The 23887-nt window shown below is 34.7% G+C and overlaps 2 protein-coding genes across 5 annotated transcripts in view; one reads left to right on the forward strand and one right to left on the reverse strand.

Moving 5' to 3' along the window:
- Positions 1-246: 246 nt before the first annotated feature.
- LOC145278700 (high mobility group-T protein-like) lies at positions 247-1122 on the reverse strand. The gene has a single exon (XM_080130680.1). It carries the CDS (start codon positions 1120-1122, stop codon positions 337-339), a length of 786 nt encoding a protein of 261 aa, XP_079986806.1. The 3' UTR covers positions 247-336.
- A 143-nt stretch (positions 1123-1265) lies between these two features.
- Positions 1266-23887, forward strand: part of LOC145278716 (mitochondrial import inner membrane translocase subunit Tim22-like) — a 39698-nt gene continuing 17076 nt past the window's right edge. Inside the window, exons 1-3 of one of the 4 annotated variants that reach the window (XM_080130683.1) lie at positions 1266-1398; positions 4762-5086; positions 16757-16941. In XM_080130683.1, the coding sequence (XP_079986809.1) occupies positions 4789-5086; positions 16757-16941 (483 nt within the window). In that variant the 5' untranslated portion in view covers positions 1266-1398; positions 4762-4788. Of the gene's footprint in view, positions 1403-2664; positions 2695-3256; positions 3397-4761; positions 5087-16756; positions 16942-23887 lie in introns of those variants that run through there. The other 3 variants (XM_080130682.1, XM_080130681.1, XM_080130684.1) reach the window with 3 other exon arrangements.

The raw sequence follows: 23887 nt of genomic DNA on the forward strand, positions 1-23887 counted from the left end.
GCGCCACGCGCCACGCCACTACTATATTAATGAACCAAAATGATGTAAATAAAATTAAATAAAACCTTTCTTTCTAAAGAAAAATGTTTCTGTATTTTTTTTCATAGAAATCAAATAAATAATCACTTTTTCATTTTTTTTTTTTTTTTACTAAAAATTATCTTTTTTTTTTACTTTTTAAAAATCCTTAACTTTTTCTTTCTTTTTCTTATTTATTTAAAAATTAAATTAAATAACTTTTTCCCATTTTTTTTCTAATCTTTTTTTTTTTATTACCGGTGCTTTTTTTTTTCTTTTAATTCTATTTCCTTCACTTATAAACTAAAAAAAAAAAAATCATTCAGAATCTTCATCTTTTTCAGATTCTTCAAAGTTATCTTCTCCCTCATCCTCATCAGACAATTCAACATTATTATTATCTTTGATCTTCTCTCCTCCATTCTCCCCCTCACCTTCTTCTTCGTCCGTCTGGACATCTTCTTTCTTCTCTTCTTTTTGCTCCAGAGCAATTTGTTTGGCGGCTGGTGGAACCACTTCATCTCCATCTTCACCCTCATCTTCCTCATCAGACGCAGGTGTCGTTGTTGTTGTTGTCGTACACAGTGCCAGCGGTTTCTCGCCCCTAAAAACGGCCATTTCTTGCTCGTACCTGGCTTTGTCTTTTACCGCGTTCGCCTCGTACATGGCTTTGTCGGCGCTGGCCGTCTCCCTCCAACGTCTTCCCAACTCAGTCGCCACTTCCGACACCTTCAGATTCGGGGTAATCTCGAGAATCTTAGGTCTTTCCGTTTTGCAAAAGAAGAAGAAAGCCGAGAGGGCCCTCTTGGGGGCATTCGGGTCCCTCATTCTTTTCAACTTGCGCTTTTTCTCCCCCGGTGGGGGAATGTAACTGGCCATTTCGTTCTCATACCGAATCTTGTCTTGTTCCGACATTCGTTCAAATGGACGTTTCTCATTTGGCACCATGCTATTCCATTTCGCGGCACATGTCTTGGAGAATTCTTTGAAGTCTAGTTTTACACCTGGATGCTGACGCTCGTGTTCCTCTTTGCATGTTTTCACAAAATAGGCATACGAAGTGATCCTCCCGCGGGGTTTAGTTTCAGTCCTCATCCGAAACATGATGATGATGCTGACGTTCAGTCGATTCTTGTGTATACCTTAACGAGTGAGAATAACAGCGCCGCTTCTCCTCTCGACTCAAATGTTTTGTTTATATATATAAAAAATAAAAACAAAAATAAAATAAACAAATCAAATCAATTTCGATCAGAGTTATTTCCCTTTTGTCGCTCTCTTTTGTTTGGAAAAACCACATTTAGTCATTAATCGTTCTTCAAGACGAAATCCAGCATGGTTTCTATATTAGACTTATGACAATTTCGGAAGACTATTTAAGTACGTAAGTATATTTTGTTGCTTAACTTATAAAGATATTTAAAGAATGTTCGGTGCTTCTTAGGATTTTTTGTCAGAAATATTGAACGAATTTCATTTTATTTTCATAATAGACGATATTTCCTTTCAATTTGCGTGTCGTCGAAATCGTCAATAACCTTGCTATAAAAAGGTTAAAGAAGTTGCCCCCTCATAAAATGAATATTCAATAATAATATTGATTTAAAGCATTTTGCTAAATATTTTTAAAAAAAAATGATATATCACTTAATCGACGTTTTTTTTTTTGTTTGTTTTCAAATTTATTTCGAAAGATTTCACATATTTCGTTTTTTTTTTTGTTTTTTTTTTAGTTATATTTCCCCGATTTCGGATGTATTCGATTTGTACGTTTTGTATTTTAATATTTTGTTTAAAAAATATTTCATGGATTTGTTTATCCAGCACACGTGTACGAGCGGTACGCCCCCACCCCGCAATACTTTTTTTTATTTTCGTCTTCTGTCATTTTTTTCAGTTGATTATTATCGAATGGACACTAATCGGTAAATTTTTACATGCCCCAACCGATGTTGGGAGGGAGGTGTTTATTCCGAAAGCCGTTCTTAACATGGGGAGGTTGGGGGTCGTAAAAAAATACCCACACTAAAAAAAAATCAATATTTAAATATTTGTAGGGGTGTATCAGAAACTGCGAATAAAATATTTAAAAAAAAAAAAAAACTCGTAATTTCTCTTTTAAAAGTGTTTTATTTTCTTTATGGAATATACTTCCAAAATAAACTATTAAAGTTGTTTAAAAAGTAATAGAAATATATTTTATTAAAAAAAAAAAAAAAGTGTTTACAAAGTGCCGGTGGCGGTGCGTGCGGTGCGGTGCGCCTTCATGCAGCCATTTTTTTTTTTTTTTTTTTTAGGCAATTGAATTTTACGAGTAAATTTTGTTTTCAATTTTTAAACTTTAAAAATCTATCAATTTTTCTATTAGTTAAATTTTTACGATATTTTCAGGGTCAATGCGAAATTTTATGCTGCTTTCCAATAAACCGAATATAATATTTTAGACAAACGTTTTTTTTTTTAAATTCACCCCCACCCATTTTGAAATTTCTATTAAAATTTTAATTTATGTACCAAAGTATTGTATCTCACAAATTGAAGGTAATATATTGTAAATTAAAACAGCAACAAAAAAAAAAGTGTTATTTTGGAAATTTACCTGTAAAGTCCAAAATGTTAAACTTTTTTTTTTTTTTTTTTTTTATTTGGAAGCCTATGTTCTACTTATATTGTCCAGTAAGTAATGGACGATGACGACAATTTTTGGTACTCATACAGAGAGTGATCCGTGCGTGCTGAAATAATAACGTTATTATTTAAAAAAAACATTCTTAACATGGGGAGGGGAGGGTGTTTTGTACCATTCTGTACTTTACTTGAATAAAAACACATATCATAAAACTTTAATTAAACGTGAAAATACGATTTAAAAAAAATAGTGCGGATCACTCTGCATTAGCACTCAATTTTTTCTATTTCATTAAATGTTTTCTTTTTTTTTTTAGATATTTAAAAATAAAAAAATTTCACTCGACAAAAAAGAATGAAAATATAATAAATCAAAAATTTATTTCTTTGAGAAAAAAAAAATTCCTCGAGTGTCTTTTTTTTTTTTTTAAAGGCAAAATCTTATAAGTAAAATTTGACTATTTTTAAACTATGGGAACACATATTTCTTCACGGACAAGGCTAGACGACTAACGTGAATGTGTGGTTTTTACTTCCTTCTGTCCATCCGTAGTTCAAAACAATAAAAAAAAAAAAAAACTACTTCCGCTTTTCAATAAAAACATAAAATTCTTGCGTCATGACGCCTTTTTCAAATAGGTGTTTAAAAAATTCTTTTATTTAAAAAAATAAATGGATTTTAAAATATAAATATGAATAAATTCTTAACAATAAAGAATGAAACTACACATTGATTAGTAATTTTGTTAGGTAAGTGATTTTTTGGAATTTATATCGATTTTTTTTTTATAATCAACGTAAGTTAAATTTCGTTTTTCTTCAAATCTTTTTTAAAGAAAACTGATTTAAAAAAAACAAAAAAACAAATATTGCATAATTTGCTATTGAACCGATACTAATGCAGAGAGTGATCTGCACTATTTTTAAAATCGTATTTCCACATTTAATTAAAGTTTTATGTTTTTTTTTTTATTCAATTGTAAGGTTAAAGTACAGATTAGGTACAAAACACCCTCCCCTCCCCATGTTAAGAATGGCTTTTTAAATAATGTTATTTCCGCATGGATCACTCTGCATGGGTACCATTAAACCTGTTATTTTAAAAAAATTTTGTCTTTGCTCCTTTAATTGAAAAAAAATTAGGGTTTGAATTACATTTTTCAAGTAGTTATAAGCTTGGAAAGATAAGAGGTCGAATTATTCAATATTCTTTCACGCATTCGTATGGTCAGTTTCTGACATACCTGTTATATGTGTGTATGTATATATATAAAAAGACATTTTCTGGGGCTTCCGGTAAAAATGGCGTTCTGGAAATAAAAGGGTGTTTGTTTTAAACTACTCGGAGTCAATCTCTTTCCTCATCTCTCTTCCACAGGACATTCTGATCTCTACTCACTCATGATATTAAATAATTATCTGCACGGTAAGACAAACTTATTTTATTGTCAAACTCACAAATATATAACTTTGCTTATATAAATCACATACATAATGATGTATGTATACAACATGGTGTCAGAAATATAACACCTAGTGCTTAGTTTCTAATGCAACCTTCTAATAAATCAATCACCCATTTTAGATCCACTACACATTTTGGGGGGAAAATTTTCCTGTATTTAACCTTTTTAAGCAGTTTCGCTTTTTTTTTTTCTAATTTGGCTTGAAATATAAAGAACTTAAAGCATAAAACCCTTTAACAAAATGACCAAATTTGACATTAAATAACCTGAAAAGGGTTTGCTATAAAGCAACTGTTTTTTTTTGTACTTATGCACTTATTGAACCGTGCTGAAATAATGTTATTATTTAGCAAGCCATTCTTAACATGGGGAGGAGTGGGTGTTTTCTGACTATTCTCTACTTTCACTTAACAATTTAATAAAAAAGATATCGTAAAACTTGAATTCAAGTTCAAAATACTATTTAAAAAAAAAAATAGCATGGTAACAAAAGTGCATAAGCATTGAAAATAGTATTTTAAAATACTATTTTAAAATACTATTTTAAAATACTATTTTAATAAATAATAAATAAGTGCACAAGCACGTTTTTTTAAATTTTTTTTTATTTTAATATAAATCTATTAAGAAAAATTTATTTTTTTTGCAGGATTTTACGCCTTTCTTTTCCAAAACCATGGCCAGCTTTTCCACGCCCAGTCCGCCTGATCCTCAGTCATTAACCCAGTTGAAACAGCAGCAGCAGCCGCCGCCACAAGGGGCTGTGCAAAACCAATTGATTCCAGCTGTTGCTTCCCCTTCGGATATGCATTCATTCCAAAATATCATCCTAGAAGTTTTGAGGCGACGGGAAAATAAGGAAATTCCATTTGTCCCTATTGGATTGCCTCAGTTTGCGCCGACAAAAGAAGAACTCATGATCAAGCGGATGTTTGAAAGTTGTGCTTTTAAATCAGGAATGAGCTGCGTCTTAGGTAAGAAAAAGTAGATTGGGATTGATTTATGTTAGACGTTTGTTTCAAAGGTGGGTCATGGTAGTCTGCAATTGTCATATATATATATATATATATATATATATATATATATATATATATACTTGTTTATTGTTATATAAACATGCTTACATCCCGCTGCTACAAACAGCCACTTGTTTCAATCAAACAACAGATATCATCAGGCAGCGACTTGACTATTCAAATGTTCAATGAATGAAGATTATTCATTGAACATTTGAATAGTCAAGTCGCTGCCTGATGATATCTGTTGTTTGATTGAAACAAGTGGCTGTTTGTAGCAGCGGGATGTAAGCATGTTTATATAACAATAAAGAAGTATTATCGGCTCTTTTTATTGAGCACTATCTAACAACCTCGTTGAATTCACTAGTCCATTACTTTTGAATAAAAAAAACCCGAGTATATATATATATATATATATGGAAATATGTTTCTTCAATTATATATATATATATATATGGAAATATGTTTCTTCAATTATATTTTACCTTTTATGACCGGTAACTTTCTTCGTCGAATGACACCTGATATGACAGGTGCTTTTTCCAATCGTAAGTTGTCTCATCACAAAGTGGCCTATGATTGTCTTCACTATATCGTTTTCTATGGTACTTCGCCTCTCGATACAATCGTCTCTCGTCTTGTGTGGTCTCCGGGTTCATTAATCCTTTTGCTGATCTGGTCAGCTTGCTGCAAATGAAAAGTCTTCGCCACAAACAAACAGAAATCTGGTTTATAAACAATAACAAACTATTTATTTCATCAGTTCACAACCGACACTGTCTAATATAAGGTGACTGACTACAAGCAGAGAATGATGGCTGACCAGACAATCACAAATCTTCCATTAACACAGGCTAGTTAACATCATAACATCAGGCCCTGAGAGGCCTCTAGATCGGGAGCGCTTGACCAGCCCAGCCATTCAGTTTGCTGGCTAAAACTTGAATCTTTTCAGAATCCTTTTTCTGAAGTACAACCCCTTTTCCTCACCACTCTCACTCTCTCTCTCTCTCTCTCTCTCTCTCTCTCTCTCTCTCAGAGAGTGGGAGTAGTTAAAAACACCCTTTCTTTCTTCTTCTCAGGACCCGTCTTTGTCTCAATCACTCAACACCTCTCCCTCTCCTTTCTGGGAAGGGGTTGGTGGTTAAAAACATCCTTTCTCTCTTCCTCTCATGGCCTCTCTTTGTCTCAACCGTTCAACTGATCTCTACTCCCTTTCCTTCCCGGAAGGAGGGGTAGTTGCTCACACTGATATCTATGGCAATTTTTCAGGATTTCTTCAGTCAAAACTCTGGGAGGTCTTTATCGGCAATACTTCTCCCAAATCAAAACCTCTCCAACATCTCAAGAAGATAACTTTAATTCTGTCTCCATTTTTGAAATGATATGCCATCTGGCTTGTTGTGGCAAACTAATAATGTCAGCATGGCGGTTGGTCCCTTGTTGCTCTGCACTCCCCACCCCATCTCGTCTGGTCAAACACCTTCCCCACTGCAGTATGCACCTTGCTGCTTGCAATCATGACACCATCGTGTCACATCCCTCTCATCCTTATGGGGGGAAATGTAGCCATCGCAGCATTTCCACTCAGTCCTACCAAAAAACAAAGAAACAAAATACCCCAGTATAACTCTGAGTAAAAGTTCAATTGCAAACTTCAACAGTTCATGAGTCAGAGATTTTATATTCGTCTACACATGCATTATTCTTTTTCAGGAGTTAATTCCTCTTTTTAAAAATGTTATTTTCAGTCCTTCTCTATAACTGCAACCCATCAACCATGTGTATGCAAAACGTTTTTTTCTTTCATTTTTTTTTTTATTTTCAGTCCTTCTCTACAACTTAGTCTATGTGCATGCAAAATATTTTTTTTTTTTTTTTCAGTCTTTTAGTTCAGCTACAATTTTGTTGGGTAACTGGGGAGACAGCCCATCTCCAATCGCCATCTACTGTCCCAAAATTAGGTGTCACCAATTGGTTCTAGGCCCCTCTAGAATTGTTTGTTGTGGGTTTTATTTTCTTTAGACACATATAATTTTTCAACCTATTTCTTCTCTCAATCCTTTACACGAGGGGAAAGAACTCACGTCCTCAGCTCATGTACAACTCTTGTTATTGAGGCACATCTCCTGATGGTATTTCAGACTTCCACAATTTTCAACAGACTGCATATCTCCTACTAACCTGCAGAACGGTCCTGGATATGACCTTAAACTATATCCAGTGGTGAGGCCCCAGCTTGCGGGCTTTGGGGAGTGTGGAGCCACCCTTTAATTACCATTGCTCCCAGGTCCGCTTTGATCTAGAGTGGTAGTACCTGTTAGGGTCCCAACTATGAGTTAAATAGTAACCGACTTGAAAACACCAAATATATTCTATTAAAAAAATTTTCTTAAATCTTTGGATTCGGCATAAAATAACCTGAAAAGGGTTGATATGCCGTAAAACAACCAACCTGCAGAACACTTTTTGCTTATTACACAACCATCATCTGTAAATCCGCAAAATATCTCCGCTTGCATCTCACAAGTTATTTTTATCGCTTGACCTCATATTGCAAATTTTATTTTTAACTTTTCTTTCAAAGCAAAAATTGTAAACATATAATTTGAAATTATTTAGAATCAGCGATATAGTTTCATCCCACATCCCACCATGCAATGCAATTAATCGGAAATTAAAAATTTAGAACTTCGAAAGCTGCTACAAAGAACATGGGTTCCCTCTATCGAGCTAGAAAACTACTCACACCTGAGAGTATCCTGTACCTCCACAAAGCCACCATTCGCCCATGCATGGAGAATTGTTGCCAAATCTGGACTGGTGCATCTACCACTAACCTCTCCCTCTTGGATAGGATCCAAAAAAGAGTGTGCAATATGATAGGTCCCACTTTGTCAACTAAGCTCCAATCTCTGTCCCATCACCGCAATGTTGCATCTCTGTGCCTGTTTTACAAGTATTTTAATAGAATGTGCTCTAATGAACTCGTTGCACTTGTGCCCCCTTGACGTACATATCCCCGACAAACCCGCTTAGCGACAAAACCTCAGTCTTTCACTGTTGAGGTCCCTAAATGCCAAAAAGCTTTCTATTCTAATAGTTTCTTTTCTCGAACAGCTAGACTTTGGAATTCCCTTCTTGCTACCTGCTTTCCTGACTGTACTGATATGCAGAAGTTTAAATGTAATGTAAACCAACATCTTGTAAATCTTTCCTAAGCATTGTCCCAAATAGTAGCCCTTTACATCCAAGTGGTGATGCTCCAAGCGATTCTTATTTATTCTTTTTATTTGTTTTGTTTAAAACTTAATTTTCCACAGTTTTGTTTCTTATGTTGAGGGGTGCAAGTTCTTAGAGTTCCACTTGTAAATGAGGCACAGGGAGGCAATATTTCAGTAATGGGACAGAGGTTCGAGGTTGGCTGACAGTGCAGAACCTATTAGGTTGGCGACTCTATTTTGAACCCTGTCTAAGAATAAGAAACTAGTAGCAGATACACCAGCCCAGACGTGGCAACAATACTCCATGCATGAACAAATGGTGGCTTTGCAGATGTACTGGATACTTTCAGGTGTAAGTAATTTTCTATACTGTAGAGAGAACCTACCTTCTTTGCAGCAGCCTTGGCAATGTTCTCAATGTATTCCTATTTATGCTGCCTGCGAATGTTAAGCCGAGAGGTTTGAATAGAGTATTTTCAGGTAATGTATCATTAGCTGTGGCTATTAGTGGTTGAGAGGGTTTCTTGTAATTATAAAAAAAAATGAAGCTTAGTCTTGACAGCATTGAATGTTATCCTCCATTCATGTCCCCATTCCACTACAGACTGAAGGTCTTTAAGTTTTCAACCGTTTCCTAAGATATGTGTTTATTCGTTTTCCATTCATGTCTTTTATAGAACGTGGTGTTATCAGCAAATATATTAATCTTGGAGACAATTTTATCAGGTTATTTATGATGAGGAATAATAACAGTTTAAGGATCAACCCCTGTGCACATCCACATTTATATCGATTATGTTACGTATTCATCCAGTAATACCATATGATTTAATTTTCATAAGAAAACTATATTGCCAGACCCTATTAAAACCCTGAGATATATCTGTCTACAGTCCTAGCCTCCCCTGTCTTATCCAGTGCATGGTATATACGTTCAGAGATTACAGTTAGGATATCTGTAGTAGAATAGGCTTGCCTAAATCCATACTTTCAGAAAGAAGTTTAGCATCTATGAAGTGGTGAATTAGTGCTTGATTGATTAAGGATTGGGCGGAGAGAGGGAGGAGATTAATGGGGTGATAATTAAGTGAGTCAGTTCTTTTGCTAGAATTCTTGAAAACTGATGCCACAGAAACCATTTTCTAGCAGTCAGGAAGGCAAGATTCGGTATTTGTTGAAGAGAACTGGGTCGACCTCAGCAAAGCATTTGTTTAATAAAATAGTTAGGATGAGATCTCAGGGCCTTTGAAGCATCTAGGTTTTTTAAAAATATCATGAATATGAGAAGGGGTGATTTTCAGATTGTTGAGTGTGGCTACTGTCCGCAAAGAAAAATCTGGGAGGAAGTGGTTTACTGGGTTCAAAATGAAATTGGAGAGAAACCGGCAGGCATGTTTATATATATATATATATATATATATATATATATATATATAAATTTCCTCACGAATTTAGGGTTAGCAATAGTTACTGAATGACATATTTCTTCATTTCTATCAAGTATTACCTTTCTTGTAGTGTTTGTGTATAGACACAATTATTTACAAAAATAAAAATTTCTTCTGCATAAGTAAGTTGCTGTGAGAATGCTCTTTTATATTTCATTTTTTTTTCTCCTCTTCAAGCAGTTAGACACAAGGTCAAGTGTTGGGTTGATAAGTGTTTCTGTAGAACAAACTTGATTTGAACTTGGCACACCTAATTTTTCAGTCGGTGTTGTTAACCACTTGACCATCCTCAAGTTATGAAATAATCCAAATTTTTAAATGTTATAAATTCAATATTTACAGCACACTACAATTAATATCCATATCAAGTAAAAAAAAAAAAAAATCAAGTAAAAATATTTGTATGAGTTTCTTAGGTTCTTTGATTTTTCCCATACAAAAACGTTTGCGCAGTTTTTGTTAATAAAGTACTATCAACAATAATTTGTTATTGATTAGATCTTGTTCCTGTGAGTTGAGAAGTGGAGGCGACAGACAAAAGAAACAGGGAATAGATTTATCGGCAGAACAGTAGATAGGAATTTGTTCATAAACATACACAATAGGAAGCTGAATAGAATTGTTGGTCAAGATGTGACGAACATGAGGGATAGATATATTTAGAACTAGTTTATGGGTAGCTTTCACAGACAGTCTTGGGTTTGCTACAATTGACTACGGTCTAATGAGGACAGTTATCAGTTGGACACAGTTGATGAGAGTTGGGAGTTTGACTCGATTGAAGTTTTGAGCAGTCGGACTCAGGAAGCAAGAGAGTTGACGTATTCTGAAAATGTAGAGAGAAAGTAAACAAATGTCATTCTGATGATGCCATCTGCGTTTCTCAATCCGCAAGTAGAAAAAAAAAAGTTTAGAAGTAATCAGTATTAAATTGGTCTCTCCTCATATGAACAAACATGAATAAAACTTTTGCAAAACCAACAACTGTCTTTCAACTGTGTTCTATACATGACTAGAGTTATCTTGAGTTTAACAGAAGATCACAATCCCGAGAGGATCGCATAGGAAAGCAATGATATAAAAAATGAAAAACCAGCAACCGCGCATGTGAAAAGGCTTTGTATTGATTTTTCCTTTTTTTTTTTTTTTTTACAAGGTGGTCACCACTTATCAAGGCCTGGAAGCCACTCGGGGATAAGGGTTATTGCGTGTACAGTACGTTAGTATTGGAGATTTGATAAAGTATCTTACTTAAGGGGGCGGTTCATCAGGAATTTGTTTATGTTGGACTTGAAGACATCCAGGTTGTAGTCAGGTGGGAAACAGGCAACGGAAGAGAGTCCCACAGGGGTGCACTTCGAAGAAAGAAGTTTTGGTTTTGGCACAGATAAAGAGTGGGGAAAATTTTTGACAGTGGTTTCAGCTAGACGGGTATTTTTTGTGAAAGATTGGCGAGGAGGAGGGGGGACCAGGGATTGGAGCTCAGACGAGCACCTGCCATGGAAGTAACGATAAAACAAAGACAGGCTCACAACGTCTCTCCTGTGGGAGAGAGGTTGCAGGGAAGAGAAAAGGGCATCCCTCACTAAGCCACAAAGCCTATTTTGTACTCTTGATTTCTCGCTAGCGAAAACAAGTCGAAACATGGCCGCCCATAATGCTGAATGCAATGTGTAGTCAAAACATTCATGAAAGGCTAGCCGCTACTAAGTATTGTAAAGTTATTGATTACCTAAACTTTTATTTCGTGCTCTTAATTTTCTGATACTTCCTCATTCTTTTGAAGCCTTTAAGTTATCATTGCTTAAATATAAAGCCTATACTTGCTGTAAATATATGGTTCCTTATGTATGAAACTGAAATAACAGGAACATTTCTTTTCTAAATATCGATTTAAAAGAGCTTTTTACTTTGCCTCCAAAATTATGACCTGTCTGTTTTGCATGACAAAACATAAATCCTTACAATCCTGAATCCTACCCTAATTTCTGTATATTCTAATGTATATCAATACAGTATTCCAACGTATATCAATACAATATTCCAACGTATATCAATACAGTATTCCAACGTATATCAATACAATATTCCAACGTATATCAATACAGTATTCCAACGTATATCAATACAGTATTCCAACGTATATCAATACAGTATTCCAACGTATATCAATACAGTATTCCAATGTATATCAATACAATATTCCAACGTATATCAATACAGTATTCTAATGTATATCAATACAATATTCCAACGTATATCAATACAGTATTCCAACGTATATCAATACAATATTCTAACGTATATCAATACAGTATTCTTGTAGGTTAAATCATCTCTTTTGTTCTACTACTTATTACTTACTGCTTAAGCATTGTACAATTATTTACCTAAACTTTTTATTCCATGCTCTTATATTTCCTTACTCTTTTGAAGCTCCTTAGTTATCATTGCTTAAGTATGGTTCCTTATATATAATACTGAAATAACTGCAACGTTTCTTTTCTAAATATCGATTTTAAAAGAGCTGATAACTTTGCCCCCCAAAATACTGTGTTTGTATTGCATGACAAACATAAATCTTTATAATTCTGAATCCTAAATTAATTCCTTAATTCCTGATGGATACTCGTAAGGTATTCTTGCAGATTATATCATCTCTTTTGTTTCAACTGAATAAAACGAATTGCCCTTCTCTCCAAGCTTCTATAAAAACATATGCATCACACTTTGCATGTCGCATGAAAAAGGGAATTTATCTTCCGGTTCTTAACCTTAGAAGGCAGAAATTTAAAAATCAATAGACATGCATTATCTATGATATGTACCTATACTTCATGGATTATCCACAAGATATTTATTAGCCATAGTTTAAACTTATACCTTCAGTTATATTAAGTAAACTCTTTATTTTTTGTTTGCCTTAGATGTGCAAAAGTACTGGTGATTGTCTCATTAGAGATACTCAGTGCTTGGGTTTGTTTCCTGACTAGGGTAATCAACACCATCCCCCACACCTGCTTCATTCCCTTTTCCTAAACAAATTTGAGAGTACCGGTTTGTCTGGTTGCTGTATTCCGACTGACAGTACAGGAGCCCTAACTTCTTCGTAGCACTTAGAGCGACTGCTCTATCATCAGTTGTATAATATCGAAATGGTTCTAGTGCCATGTAATGCAAAGAAAAGGGACTCTGCATTCATCTCCGGTGGGCATTCCCAAGGCCACATTACTGTGTATGAAGAATTTGCTGATGGTTACTTGTGTTGAATGATGGCAGCAATGCATATCTACTTTGCCTAGTATTCCTCGCTCTAAACTTAAACTATAAAAATGATAGCTCAGTCCAAAATAACAATCAAACCAGACACATACTTGAACAACATTTCGTCTCCTCCTTTGAGGCTCAAATTTACGTGGATTTAGAATTTAGACGAAGTAGAAGCATCTCTCCTAGCAAACTGTTAGTGCTAAGTGAAGCTAACTTGCACTCCTCCATCCCTCCTAACATCTTTAACATGTCTGGTTATCTTCCACTTTGTTGTAAGGATTCTGACAGACACACGCACGGACTTGGAGTCTATATTTATAACACCGTCCCCATGGCTAGGGAATCTAAATTAGAATCAGACGACCAGACTTTCATGTGCTTTTGGCTTTTACAACAAAGCATTAGTTACCCAAGAGTATACTCTAATCAATCACGTCTCTGACAGTATAGATGTAGTGCTCTCCTTAGACACTAGCACCCAAATACATGTATTTGGTGACTTTAATGTCCACCACAGGCTTGGCTTCTCTAACTACACAGTTGGTAGCATCATCCATAACTTTTCTATATCCCATTCATTGACACAGACAGTAACATTCCCAACCTGTCTCCCAGATTGTCAGAATCAGCTAGCCTCAATTCTGGATCTATTTCTGACCACAGTTCCTGAGTATTGTGTAACAAATGTTAATTGCTCTCTTGGGAATGCTGATCATGCTGTGATAATGATGAACATCACCCTAAACTCTCAACTTGAAGTGGAAGAGCCACTGCTCAAAACGACAAGGTTCTACAATAAAGCTGATTGGGATGCCATTAGAGATCACATCAGAGATGCTTCATGGGGAAATATCTTTTCTCTTCTTGCTGAACAGTGCGCAAATGAGACTACTGAATGGTTCAAAGCGACAATTGAAGCACATGTTCCCACACGGAAGTTCTATAGCAAACACCGTTCTTCCCAATGGTTTATTTCTACTTTCGTAGCTGCCATTGCTCAAAGATAGCCTGCATTCTGCAGATTTATACGACATGAATCCAGTACAAACAGACAAAAGTTTATAGAAGCTAGAAGTAATTGTAAGAAGGAAATAGTCACAGCTAAGAGATAATATACCAAAACCACCAGAAAACGCGTTGAAGCGCAGAAATTAAGAACTTGGAACTTCTGTAAAATCTATAACAGTGTAGTAAATAATGGGCAATCACCAATTCCTCCACTATCCAACAATTTTGAAGTTGTTTGAACGGCAACCGAGAAGGCTAATCTACTTGCCTGTTGGTTTGCCTGCAACTCTACTTTGGACCCAGCAAACCACTCTCTCCCAGACTTTTTTCTGCGAACAGAAACCACACTAGATGATCTAAAAATCACTCCTTCTCAAGTACATGATATCATAAAAAATCTAGACACCCCAAAAGCATGTGGACCTGATCTCCTCCCCACTGTACTATTAAAAAAAATGCTCCGCCGAGGTTGCTTCAGTTCTCTCCAAACTCTTCAACAAATACTTTAATGAATCTTGCTTTCCTGACTGCTGAAAAACCGCTTATGTTTACAAGTATTCTGGCAAAACGACTGATCCATTAAATTATTGTCCCATAAGCCTCCTCCCTCTTTTCGCCAAAATATTTGAGTCTATAATTAATCAAGCTCTAGTCCACCAGCTTACAGCTGCTAAACTTCTGGCCGACCAGCAGTATGGGTTTAGACAAGCCCATTCTACTACAGATATTCTAACTGTAATCTCTGAATGTATATATCATGCACTGGATAAAGCAGGGGAGGCTAAGGCAGTAGCCCTCGATATATCTTTTACAGAGTATAACACGATGGTCTCCTCATGAAAATCAGATCCTATGGTATTACTTGATGAATACTTGACATAATGAAATCCTTCTTAAATAAGAGAGGAATCCAGGTTGTCCTTGATGGTCATATGTCAAAACTATAAGATATAAATGCGGGAGTACCTCAGGGTCGATCCTTGGACCTTTATTATTCTTAATAGTAATAAATGACCTCCCTGATAAAATTGTCTCTGAGATGGGTATATTTGCTGACGACCCCACGCTTTATAACAGACACAAGGGGGAAACAAATGAACACATATCTAAGGCAATAATGGATACCCTAGAGGAAGATCTTCTGTCTGTGGTGAAATGGAGACAAAAATGGACGCATTCAATGCTGCCAAGACTAAGCTCCTTTAATAACTACAAGAAACCTTTTCAACCACTAATAGTTATGGCTAATGATACATTACCTGAAAGTATTCAAACTCCTTGGCTTAATGTTCAAATGGGGAACATGAGTTGAAACAGATACAGTGAGTGCATTGCCAAGGCTGCTGCAAAGAAGCTAGGCTCTCTCTACCATGCTAGAAAGTTATTTACGCCTGAAAGTATCCTGTACCTTTACAAAGCCACCATTTGCCCATTTATGGAATATTGTTGCCATATTTGGGTTGGTGCATCTGCTATTAGTCTTTCCCTCTTAGACTGGGTTCAAAAAAGAGTCGCCAATCTAATATGTCCCAAACTATCAGATAGGCTTCAACTGCTGTCCCATCGATGAAATGTTGCATCACTCTGCCTGTTTTACAAATACTTTAATGGTAAGTGTTTCAACAAACTACAAGCCCTTGTACCCCCTTGACAGAAATACTCCTGACAAACCCAACAAGCAGCAAAATCCCACCCCTAAACATTAGAAATCCCTTGATGTAAGAAAACCTTCTACTCTAATAGTTTTTTCCCTATGACTGCTAGACTTTGGAATTCCCATTAGGGTTTCTGCTTCCCTGACTGTACTGCCATGCAGAAGTTCAAATGTAATGTAAATAGACATCTTGCTGCTCAGCTCCCTACATAATATCCCTGCAATTATATCCCAGATAGCCCCCTATATCAAAGTGGCACTATGCCTTGTTTGGTGTGAAAATACAATGAAATTTTTTTTTTTTTGTTAAATGTGCATGCGTACGTGTGAAAAAGCTATTTGCAAATAGTTTGTTTATGGAAGTGTTATAGAATTATTGTTGTAACCGATTATCAGAATTAACAGAAAATGAATCTCCAATTATTACAGATAGAAAAGGTTTGGTGTTTATTGAGACTTGTTTTAGGAAAACAAAAATAAAGAAAAACATTTATGGTGTACGTATTTGTCATGGAATGAAAATTTTATATTCCAAAAAGTCACAAAAATTGATCAAGTTTTTTTATTCATTTTTTTTTTTTTAAGAAAATCGAATTATATGATTTATAGTGATTAAGTATTTTAGAAGAAAAGAAATAGCTGAATTGAGTTGTCTGCCCTTAAATTCAATCAAGTATGGCGACTGGTTTCTCTCGCGTTGAACACGTCTTTAAATTTGATTTTCTTAAATAAAAATAACTACTCGATCAAATTATGTGATTTTTGGAATATGCCATTTTTGTTCCTTGATAGGTACATACATCTTTAAGACTTTTCTGCATTTTCTTTACTTTTAATTTTCAAAATAAGTGCAATTCTAAAGAAGCACTGAAAGTTTATTAAATAAAAGATAGAAAATGAACAATCGTGATATTGTACATGAAAACTCTGTTGGATGCTGTTTTCATTCTTTTAAAACAAGAAAAAACAATTATGTTTCCCCGAGTGATAATTTCTTTTTTTTTTTTTTTTCCTCGTAAAGGTTTTGCCCTTGGTGGTGCATTCGGCCTATTTACAGCTGGAATTGATCCAATGTCCACCATGACAACGGAGACTCCCACAACAAAAATGGTTTTAAAAGAAATGAAAGCTCGGACAATATCTTATGGGAAAAACTTTGCTCTAGTTGGTGCCATGTTTGCTGGTACAGAATGCACGGTAGAAAGTGTAAGTAGAACTTTTTTTTCCTTTCTTTCTTTTTTCCTTTCTTTCTTTTTTCCTTTTTCTTTTTTCCTTTTTCTTTTTTTCTTTTTCTTTTTTCCTTTTTCTTTTTTTTCTTTTTCTTTTTTTTCTTTTTCTTTTTTTTCTTTTTCTTTTTTTCCTTTTTCTTTTTTTCCTTTTTCTTTTTTTCCTTTTTCTTTTTTTCCTTTTTCTTTTTTGGTTCCCTGACAAAAGGAGGGTGGACTTGTAAAGTCACCCTTATCCGTTCATTTATCCACACTTTTCTCAATAATTACGCCTTAGAATTTTTTAAAATTTTGTACAAACATTAAACGTGATATGAGTAAAAAAAGTAATAGGACGGATTTTCTGGGAAAACTCTGGTTGCCTCCCCAAGAGTGCCTTTTAGGTTAAAATGGCTAAAATTGACACTTTTGTGTTTATTAAAAAAAAAATTGATGCTTTGAATTTTTCTTTCCTTTTTTCTTTTGCTTTTCCCTTTTCTTTTTTCCATTCTTTTCTTTTTCTTTTTTCCATTCTTTTCTTTTTCTTTTTCCCATTCTTTTTCTTTTTTCCATTCTTTTCTTTTTCCCATTCTTTTCTTTTTCTTTTTCCCATTCTTTTCTTTTTCTTTTTTCCCATTCTTTTCTTTTTCTTTTTTCCCATTCTTTTCTTTTTCTTTTTTCCCATTCTTTTCTTTTTCTTTTTTCCATTCTTTTCTTTTTCTTTTTCCCATTCTTTTCTTTTTCTTTTTTCCCATTCTTTTCTTTTTCTTTTTTCCCATTCTTTTCTTTTTCTTTTTTCCATTCTTTTCTTTTTCTTTTCTTTTTTCCTTTTTTCATCTTTTTTTAATCTTTTTTCTTTCCATTAAGACTTTTTTGTTTTCTTCATTTATCAAAGAATGGATATCAATGAAACTGCCTTTCTTATCTGAAACTAACATATCACTCGATGTCCTGAGCCTTCTCTTTTCAAAGAATGCATCATCATCATCATCATCATCGTATAAATCTGAAGATTTTATTGTTGGTGTTGGTTTCCCCAATATTTTTGTAGTCAGAATTCTTTCTAGAAAGACAATATGAGGGACCACGAGAACATTGCTAACATTCTAAATGAAAGCAATTTTTGTGGAATAAACTGGATTCGGACTTGGATACCCAAATCGTCGGTCCGCATCATTGATCATTTGATCATCATTATCTCCTTAAAAATGGATATCAACGAAACTGCCTTTCTTATCTGGGAATAACATATCACTTGATAAGTCCCAAGCCTAACTGATAAAACAGTCAAAATTCAACTTTATTCGTCAACAAAATCTACACGGTGGAATGATAAATAAAACAACACTACAGCTTCATTTTAAAATTTTTATTGAAAAAATGAATTCGGTTAACTTGATTATGTTGTAGAGCGGACATCTATTCAATGTAACCACCTTCAGCCTCAATCATCATCTCAATTCAGGTCTGGAACTGAAAACATGCTTTTTTCACAAGTGCCGGATGGCTTTGGTGTTGTGAGAGGTCATGTTGGTGAAGCTGTTGATGTATAACCAAATGAAGTAGTCCAGCAGATTCAAATTAGGGGAGACGAGGGATAGTGAGAGAAAGGTACAAAGTTATAGTATTTCTTCTCAAGCCAGGGTCTCTTCGGACTTGTGGGTTGGCGCTGAGTCCTGCTGCCACACTCAGGGTCTGTCATCGGCCATCTCGTTGCACCACCAAACCACCACACTCTTTAACACATCCAGGTACACTTTGGTGTTGATTTTCAAGCTGACTTCAAAGATGCGAGATGACATGATGTGATCCTCGCTTGAAACAACACCAAAGACCATAACCATGGTTGGAAACTTTTCATCACCCTGGGCATGTCCCTGTTATTCGTGTTAATCCAGTGATGTGTTTTGAGAGTGCTGGCAATGGTCCTGTTGTCATAACTTGTACAGCGGTGCATCTTCAAACTTGCTCATTGAACATTGTGTCACTTTCAGACATGATAGAAGGCTTCCATCGCTCTTGGGATTTGTACACAACTGGCCGACTAGTAGATGGTCTGCAACAAAAAAAGAAAACTAGTTTTCATCAAACGGAAATGGAGTCGTGTTGTCTTTTCTTTGGCAACAATTTTATCGTTCCACCCTGTACTTCTAAGATGATACACTGATTCCAACGCTTGTATAACAATTCGATGCTGTTTGTCTTTGGCCTCAATTACATCTCGATTTTTGATATCGCATCTTCATCTGAGCCAAATCTCTTTTCCTGGAACAGCTCCAACCTATGGTCCCACCTGGCCTGACTTTCACGAAAAACACTCGTCTAGCTGAAACCACTATCAATACTTTCCCCCACTCTTTATCCGTGCCTAAACCTAAACGTAGATTCCATGAACAAAGCTTCTTTCTTTGAACTAGAAGCCTGTGGAATTCTGTTCTGTTTTATCTGCTTTCCAACTGACTTCAAGTCCAATGTAAACAAGTTCTTGATGCACCATCCCCTTAAGTAATCCAGTTTACCAAATTTCTACTACTAACGATTACTACAACATTTTCCCACCGACTTCTGTACATTCATTAACTCTTATCCTCAAGTGGCTTCTGGGCCTTGATAAGTGGCGACTCCTTTGTAAAAAAAAAAAATCAAGAAAAATCTTCAGAAATCTGGAGAGCCAGATCTGGAGAATAGAGTGGATTTGGATAGAATTTAATTTGTAATTCACGTTTTACCATGGTTGCAATCAACTTTTGATACAGTGCACTGTCGTTTTTTTTTTTGTTTTTTTTTACAAAGGAGTCACCACTTATCAAGGCCTGAAGACCATTTGAGGATAAGGGTTAATGAATATAAGGTGGTAGTTTAATAATTGTTAATGGTGTAGAATTTGGATTATTTAAGAACCTGTTTATATTATACTTGAACCGAGAAGCAGTATTCCACCAGCAGTTCTAGGAAAAAAAGCTTTGTTTATGGAATCTGCATTTAGATCTAAGCACAGATAGTGGGGGGGGGGGGGGACTGTTGATATTGGTTGTGGCTAGTCGAGTGAAAGTTTGGTAATCTCCCCCATATTAAAAAAAACAAAAATAAAGAAAAATCTATATGATGTATGTACCCATGACAAAACGAAAGCATCATATTCCAAAAATCATGTAAATTGATTAAGTAGTTATATTTTTAAATGAAAAAAAAATCAAATTTTATGAAAAACAGAAGCGTGCTATTTTGAAATAAAAATAAAATAATTCAGACCTGTGAAATTTATGTTGTAATGCCTACAAATTCCCATTAATCGCTTAAAAATGGTTTTCGTAATAAAAATAAAACCACTTGATCAATTTATATGATTTTTGGAATATGATATTTTTGTTTTGTCATGGGTACATACATCATAGATTTTTCTTTATTTTTTGATATAGGGCGAATTCTGGACAAGAATCAACAAAAATAATACAATTTTTTTCTTTTTTTTTGTTTATTTTATATACATCCAAGCATCTGTATAAAATATCAGGTTGACAAGAAAGTTCTTGCGGTTTTTAACTTTTAAATTTAGATGACCTTATCTCGGCTCAAACGAAAATTTATTGATCGAAATAAGCACTATCAGAATCAACACACTTGTTTTTTGTATTCAGGTGGCGATGAAGTGGCTGAAGGCGTTTTTGATATCACTTAGGTTTTTAAAGCATTTCTCATGTACAAAGTTGTCGAGATGCTGGAAAAAGTGGTAGTCAGTAGGTGAGAGGTCTGTAGAGTATGGCAGATGAGACAGTTTTGCAGCTCAATTTGTTCAACTTCTCAGGGTTTGTTTAGCAACATGTGATCAGGCATTGTCATGGAGAAGAATTAGGTTTTCTGTTGACTAATGCTGGGTATTGTTATCACAGTTTTTGATATATTTTATCCATTATCGTACTCTTCTGCCATAATTGTTCTGCCTGCGTTCAAAAAACTGTAATGAATGAGACTGGTCGCAGACGACCAAACAACCAGCATGACCTTCTTTTGTCATGATCTAACCACTGAACTGAGCATCATCGGTTGTTGTAAAGAACCCACTTTCTATCATAGGTCACAACCTGGTTGCGAAACAGATCGTTCTTGTTGGGTAAAAGAAGGGAAGATGACACTTAATAATGGCATTTTTTTTTTTTTTTTTTTTTGTCGTTCAATTCGTGAGGTGTCCATTTATCAAGTTTTTTGTTTTTTCTAATCTCTCAAGTAGTTGAAAATCGTCGTTTATGTTATGTTTAATTCAGAAGCAAGTTCTCAAACAGTTGTGCGTGGATTGGCTTTGACTAAGGCTCTTAATTGATTGTTGTCAGCATCCGATGACCGACTTCTATGCTCATCATCTTCAAGACACTCGTCGCCACAAAATTTCTTAAACCACGATTGTGCTGTGCATTCAGTAGTGGTTCGTGGACCAAACGCTTCATTGATATCGTGAGCTGTTTCAGCAACTTTTCGGCTTAGCTTGAATTGATTAATGAAAATTGTATGAATTTGCTTTTTTTTTTCCATCTTGTATTCAACGTTCTGAAATGAAGACATAATTATTTTAAAACAATTGTAATTTAAACGATTAGATGGAGCAAAAAATGCTATTTAAAATGGTATGTAAAGTAAAGGTATTATAACAAAAACTTATATGAAAATACATTGTTTGAAATCCAAATCAAAAATTCCACAAGAACTTTCTTCTCAATCTAATAAGTAAAGGAAGAATTAATTTACAGCAGAATCCTCCCTACCTTTATGTTCGCCCTACCTTTGTGTCCTCCCTACCTTTGTGTCCGCCCTACCTTTGTGCCTGAATGGTGCAAGCGTATACAACAACCATCAAAGGGCATTTGATTGAACTTTCAGGTCCACACGTGGTCAGCCTTCTATGGTGGAATCACAATTGGTTAGTGATCTTGTGCCTTATATATCTTCCTCCTGTGGCAGGATGATATGACACAAGGGTCAGAATGGGGGAATTGAAAAACCAGCGCCTTAGAAGAAGAGCAGTCTGGCCTCCAAAAAATGCCTGTGCATTCCCATTGGCATTCCCCAATAGAGGTTTCTCTGGCAATTAGCAATAAACCCCTTCTCAAAGAGAGAAGGTAAAGCCTAGCAGGCTGGACCTTTTAGAACTGCACAAGTCTAGCAAAATTTCAAAAATGGACCAGACTCTGTTGACTTTGGTGCCGAGGGAAAATCCCTGGCTTGTGCAATTTTATTTAGAATTGCAGTGCATAGGTTGCTATGATTCAAAATGTGAGAAGGGTTAGAGTGAAGGCCATTGCGGCAATAGCATTTTCGTTGTTCCGTCACACTTCAGTTTGAAATAGCATTTAATTGCTCAACCCACAGCATGCAGATTGAAATAGTTGTTGTTTTTTTGGAGTTTTGTCTTTTAAAGGTTTAAATTACTTATTCTTTTCACATGATGTTCTTTTACTGAGGAGCTTCATAGTTACATAAATACATTTTTTTTTTTTTTTTTTTTTTTTTTTTACCAATCTGTCCATATACACATAAATACATATTTATTTTTACCAAACTGCCTATGGACATAAATACATCCTTTTTTTTTTTTTTTTTTTTTTTTTTTTTTTTTTTTTTTTTTTTTTAATGAGATGTCCATGGACACAGAAATATATATTTATTTTTACTGAGATGTTTATGGACACATGAATACATTTTTTTTGGTTGGGGGTATTTATGCAGAATACAGACTGTACTACGTTTTGCATAAAAATTTTCAAGTTAAATTCAATTTTTGTGATAGTTTTTGTTTATTAATTTCTTAGATGAAAGTCTAGTATACTTAAAAAAGCTCCTCCCCATGTTATGAATAGGTTTCTAAATAATATTATTATTTCAGCATTGTCTGTATTCTGCATAATTACCTTCACGGACACAAAAGTACAATTTTTTTTTTTTTTGTTTTCACCAAGAAGCCAGTAGACACATAAATACATTTCTTTCATCATGAATAAATTATGCAAATCCTGATTATAGTTTAAATGCATCAAAATTCATCATTTTCATCCTTAGTAATAGAAGTATCACCATCCACAGCATCCTCCTCCTTCTCACTTTGTGTCTGTGTGTTCACCTGCTTCATCTTTTCAGCATCCATCTTTCTCTTTGCTTTTAAAATATGACCAGTGACAAAACTTAGACAACAGACATTTTAAGATATTTAAGATATTTTTAGCCATTGTTGTCGGCGTCATCTTATCTGGCTGCTAAATTTATAGGTTCAATTGGAGAGTAGTTGCACCATCAAATAATCTCATTAAATACTCCGATTGGTTTTTGCACAAATTTTTTATAGAAATTTATTTTCCGCCCATAAATTGTATTTTTAATTTCGGAATAAAATTGTGATTCATTTTTTTAAATTTTAACATGTAATTTTAATTAAGTTTTAGCGCTTGTAGCCATGTTTGATTGACGATTCCCATGATCATTATTAAATTACTGGCAGGAAGACCTGGTGTTGTTCAGGATTGAATGAGAAACTTTCCTGTCACCAGTTCATAATACCTAATTACCGTTTTTATTTATTTTAATTTTTTTAATATTTAGTTGATGTTCTTTTTGTCAGTGGATTTATTGAAGTAAATTTTTTAAAAATTTATAGTTTTTAACACAGTTTTCTGGGAATGAATGAGTATATTAATCATTTCTGTTATTTGTTTGGGGATTTTTAATTGTAGTAACAGAAAAAACAAAAAGACGTCAAAATAACAAATATGTAACAAATAAATGTTACCAAAAGCAAGAAAAGTTACTTGTATATTTTTATTTGTGCTTTAATTTAATTCATACCGTTTTTGTTTTTTTTTTGTTCAAAACGGTGATCATTCTGTTCTGTTAGAACAAAGAAAAAACCTGGTATTGCACAAGCGTCTTTTGATCGCTCGAAAATTAAACAAAATACTGATAGA

This window comes from Euprymna scolopes, chromosome 1 (assembly GCF_053919585.1).
Source record: "Euprymna scolopes isolate OS-2025 chromosome 1, ASM5391958v1, whole genome shotgun sequence".
In the NCBI taxonomy this organism is placed as follows: Eukaryota; Metazoa; Mollusca; class Cephalopoda; order Sepiida; family Sepiolidae; genus Euprymna; species Euprymna scolopes.

Coding starts and splice junctions, on each gene's coding strand:
- LOC145278700 (XM_080130680.1), bottom strand. CDS start 1,122: ATGTTTCGGATGAGGACTGAAACTAAACCCCGCGGGAGGATCACTTCG.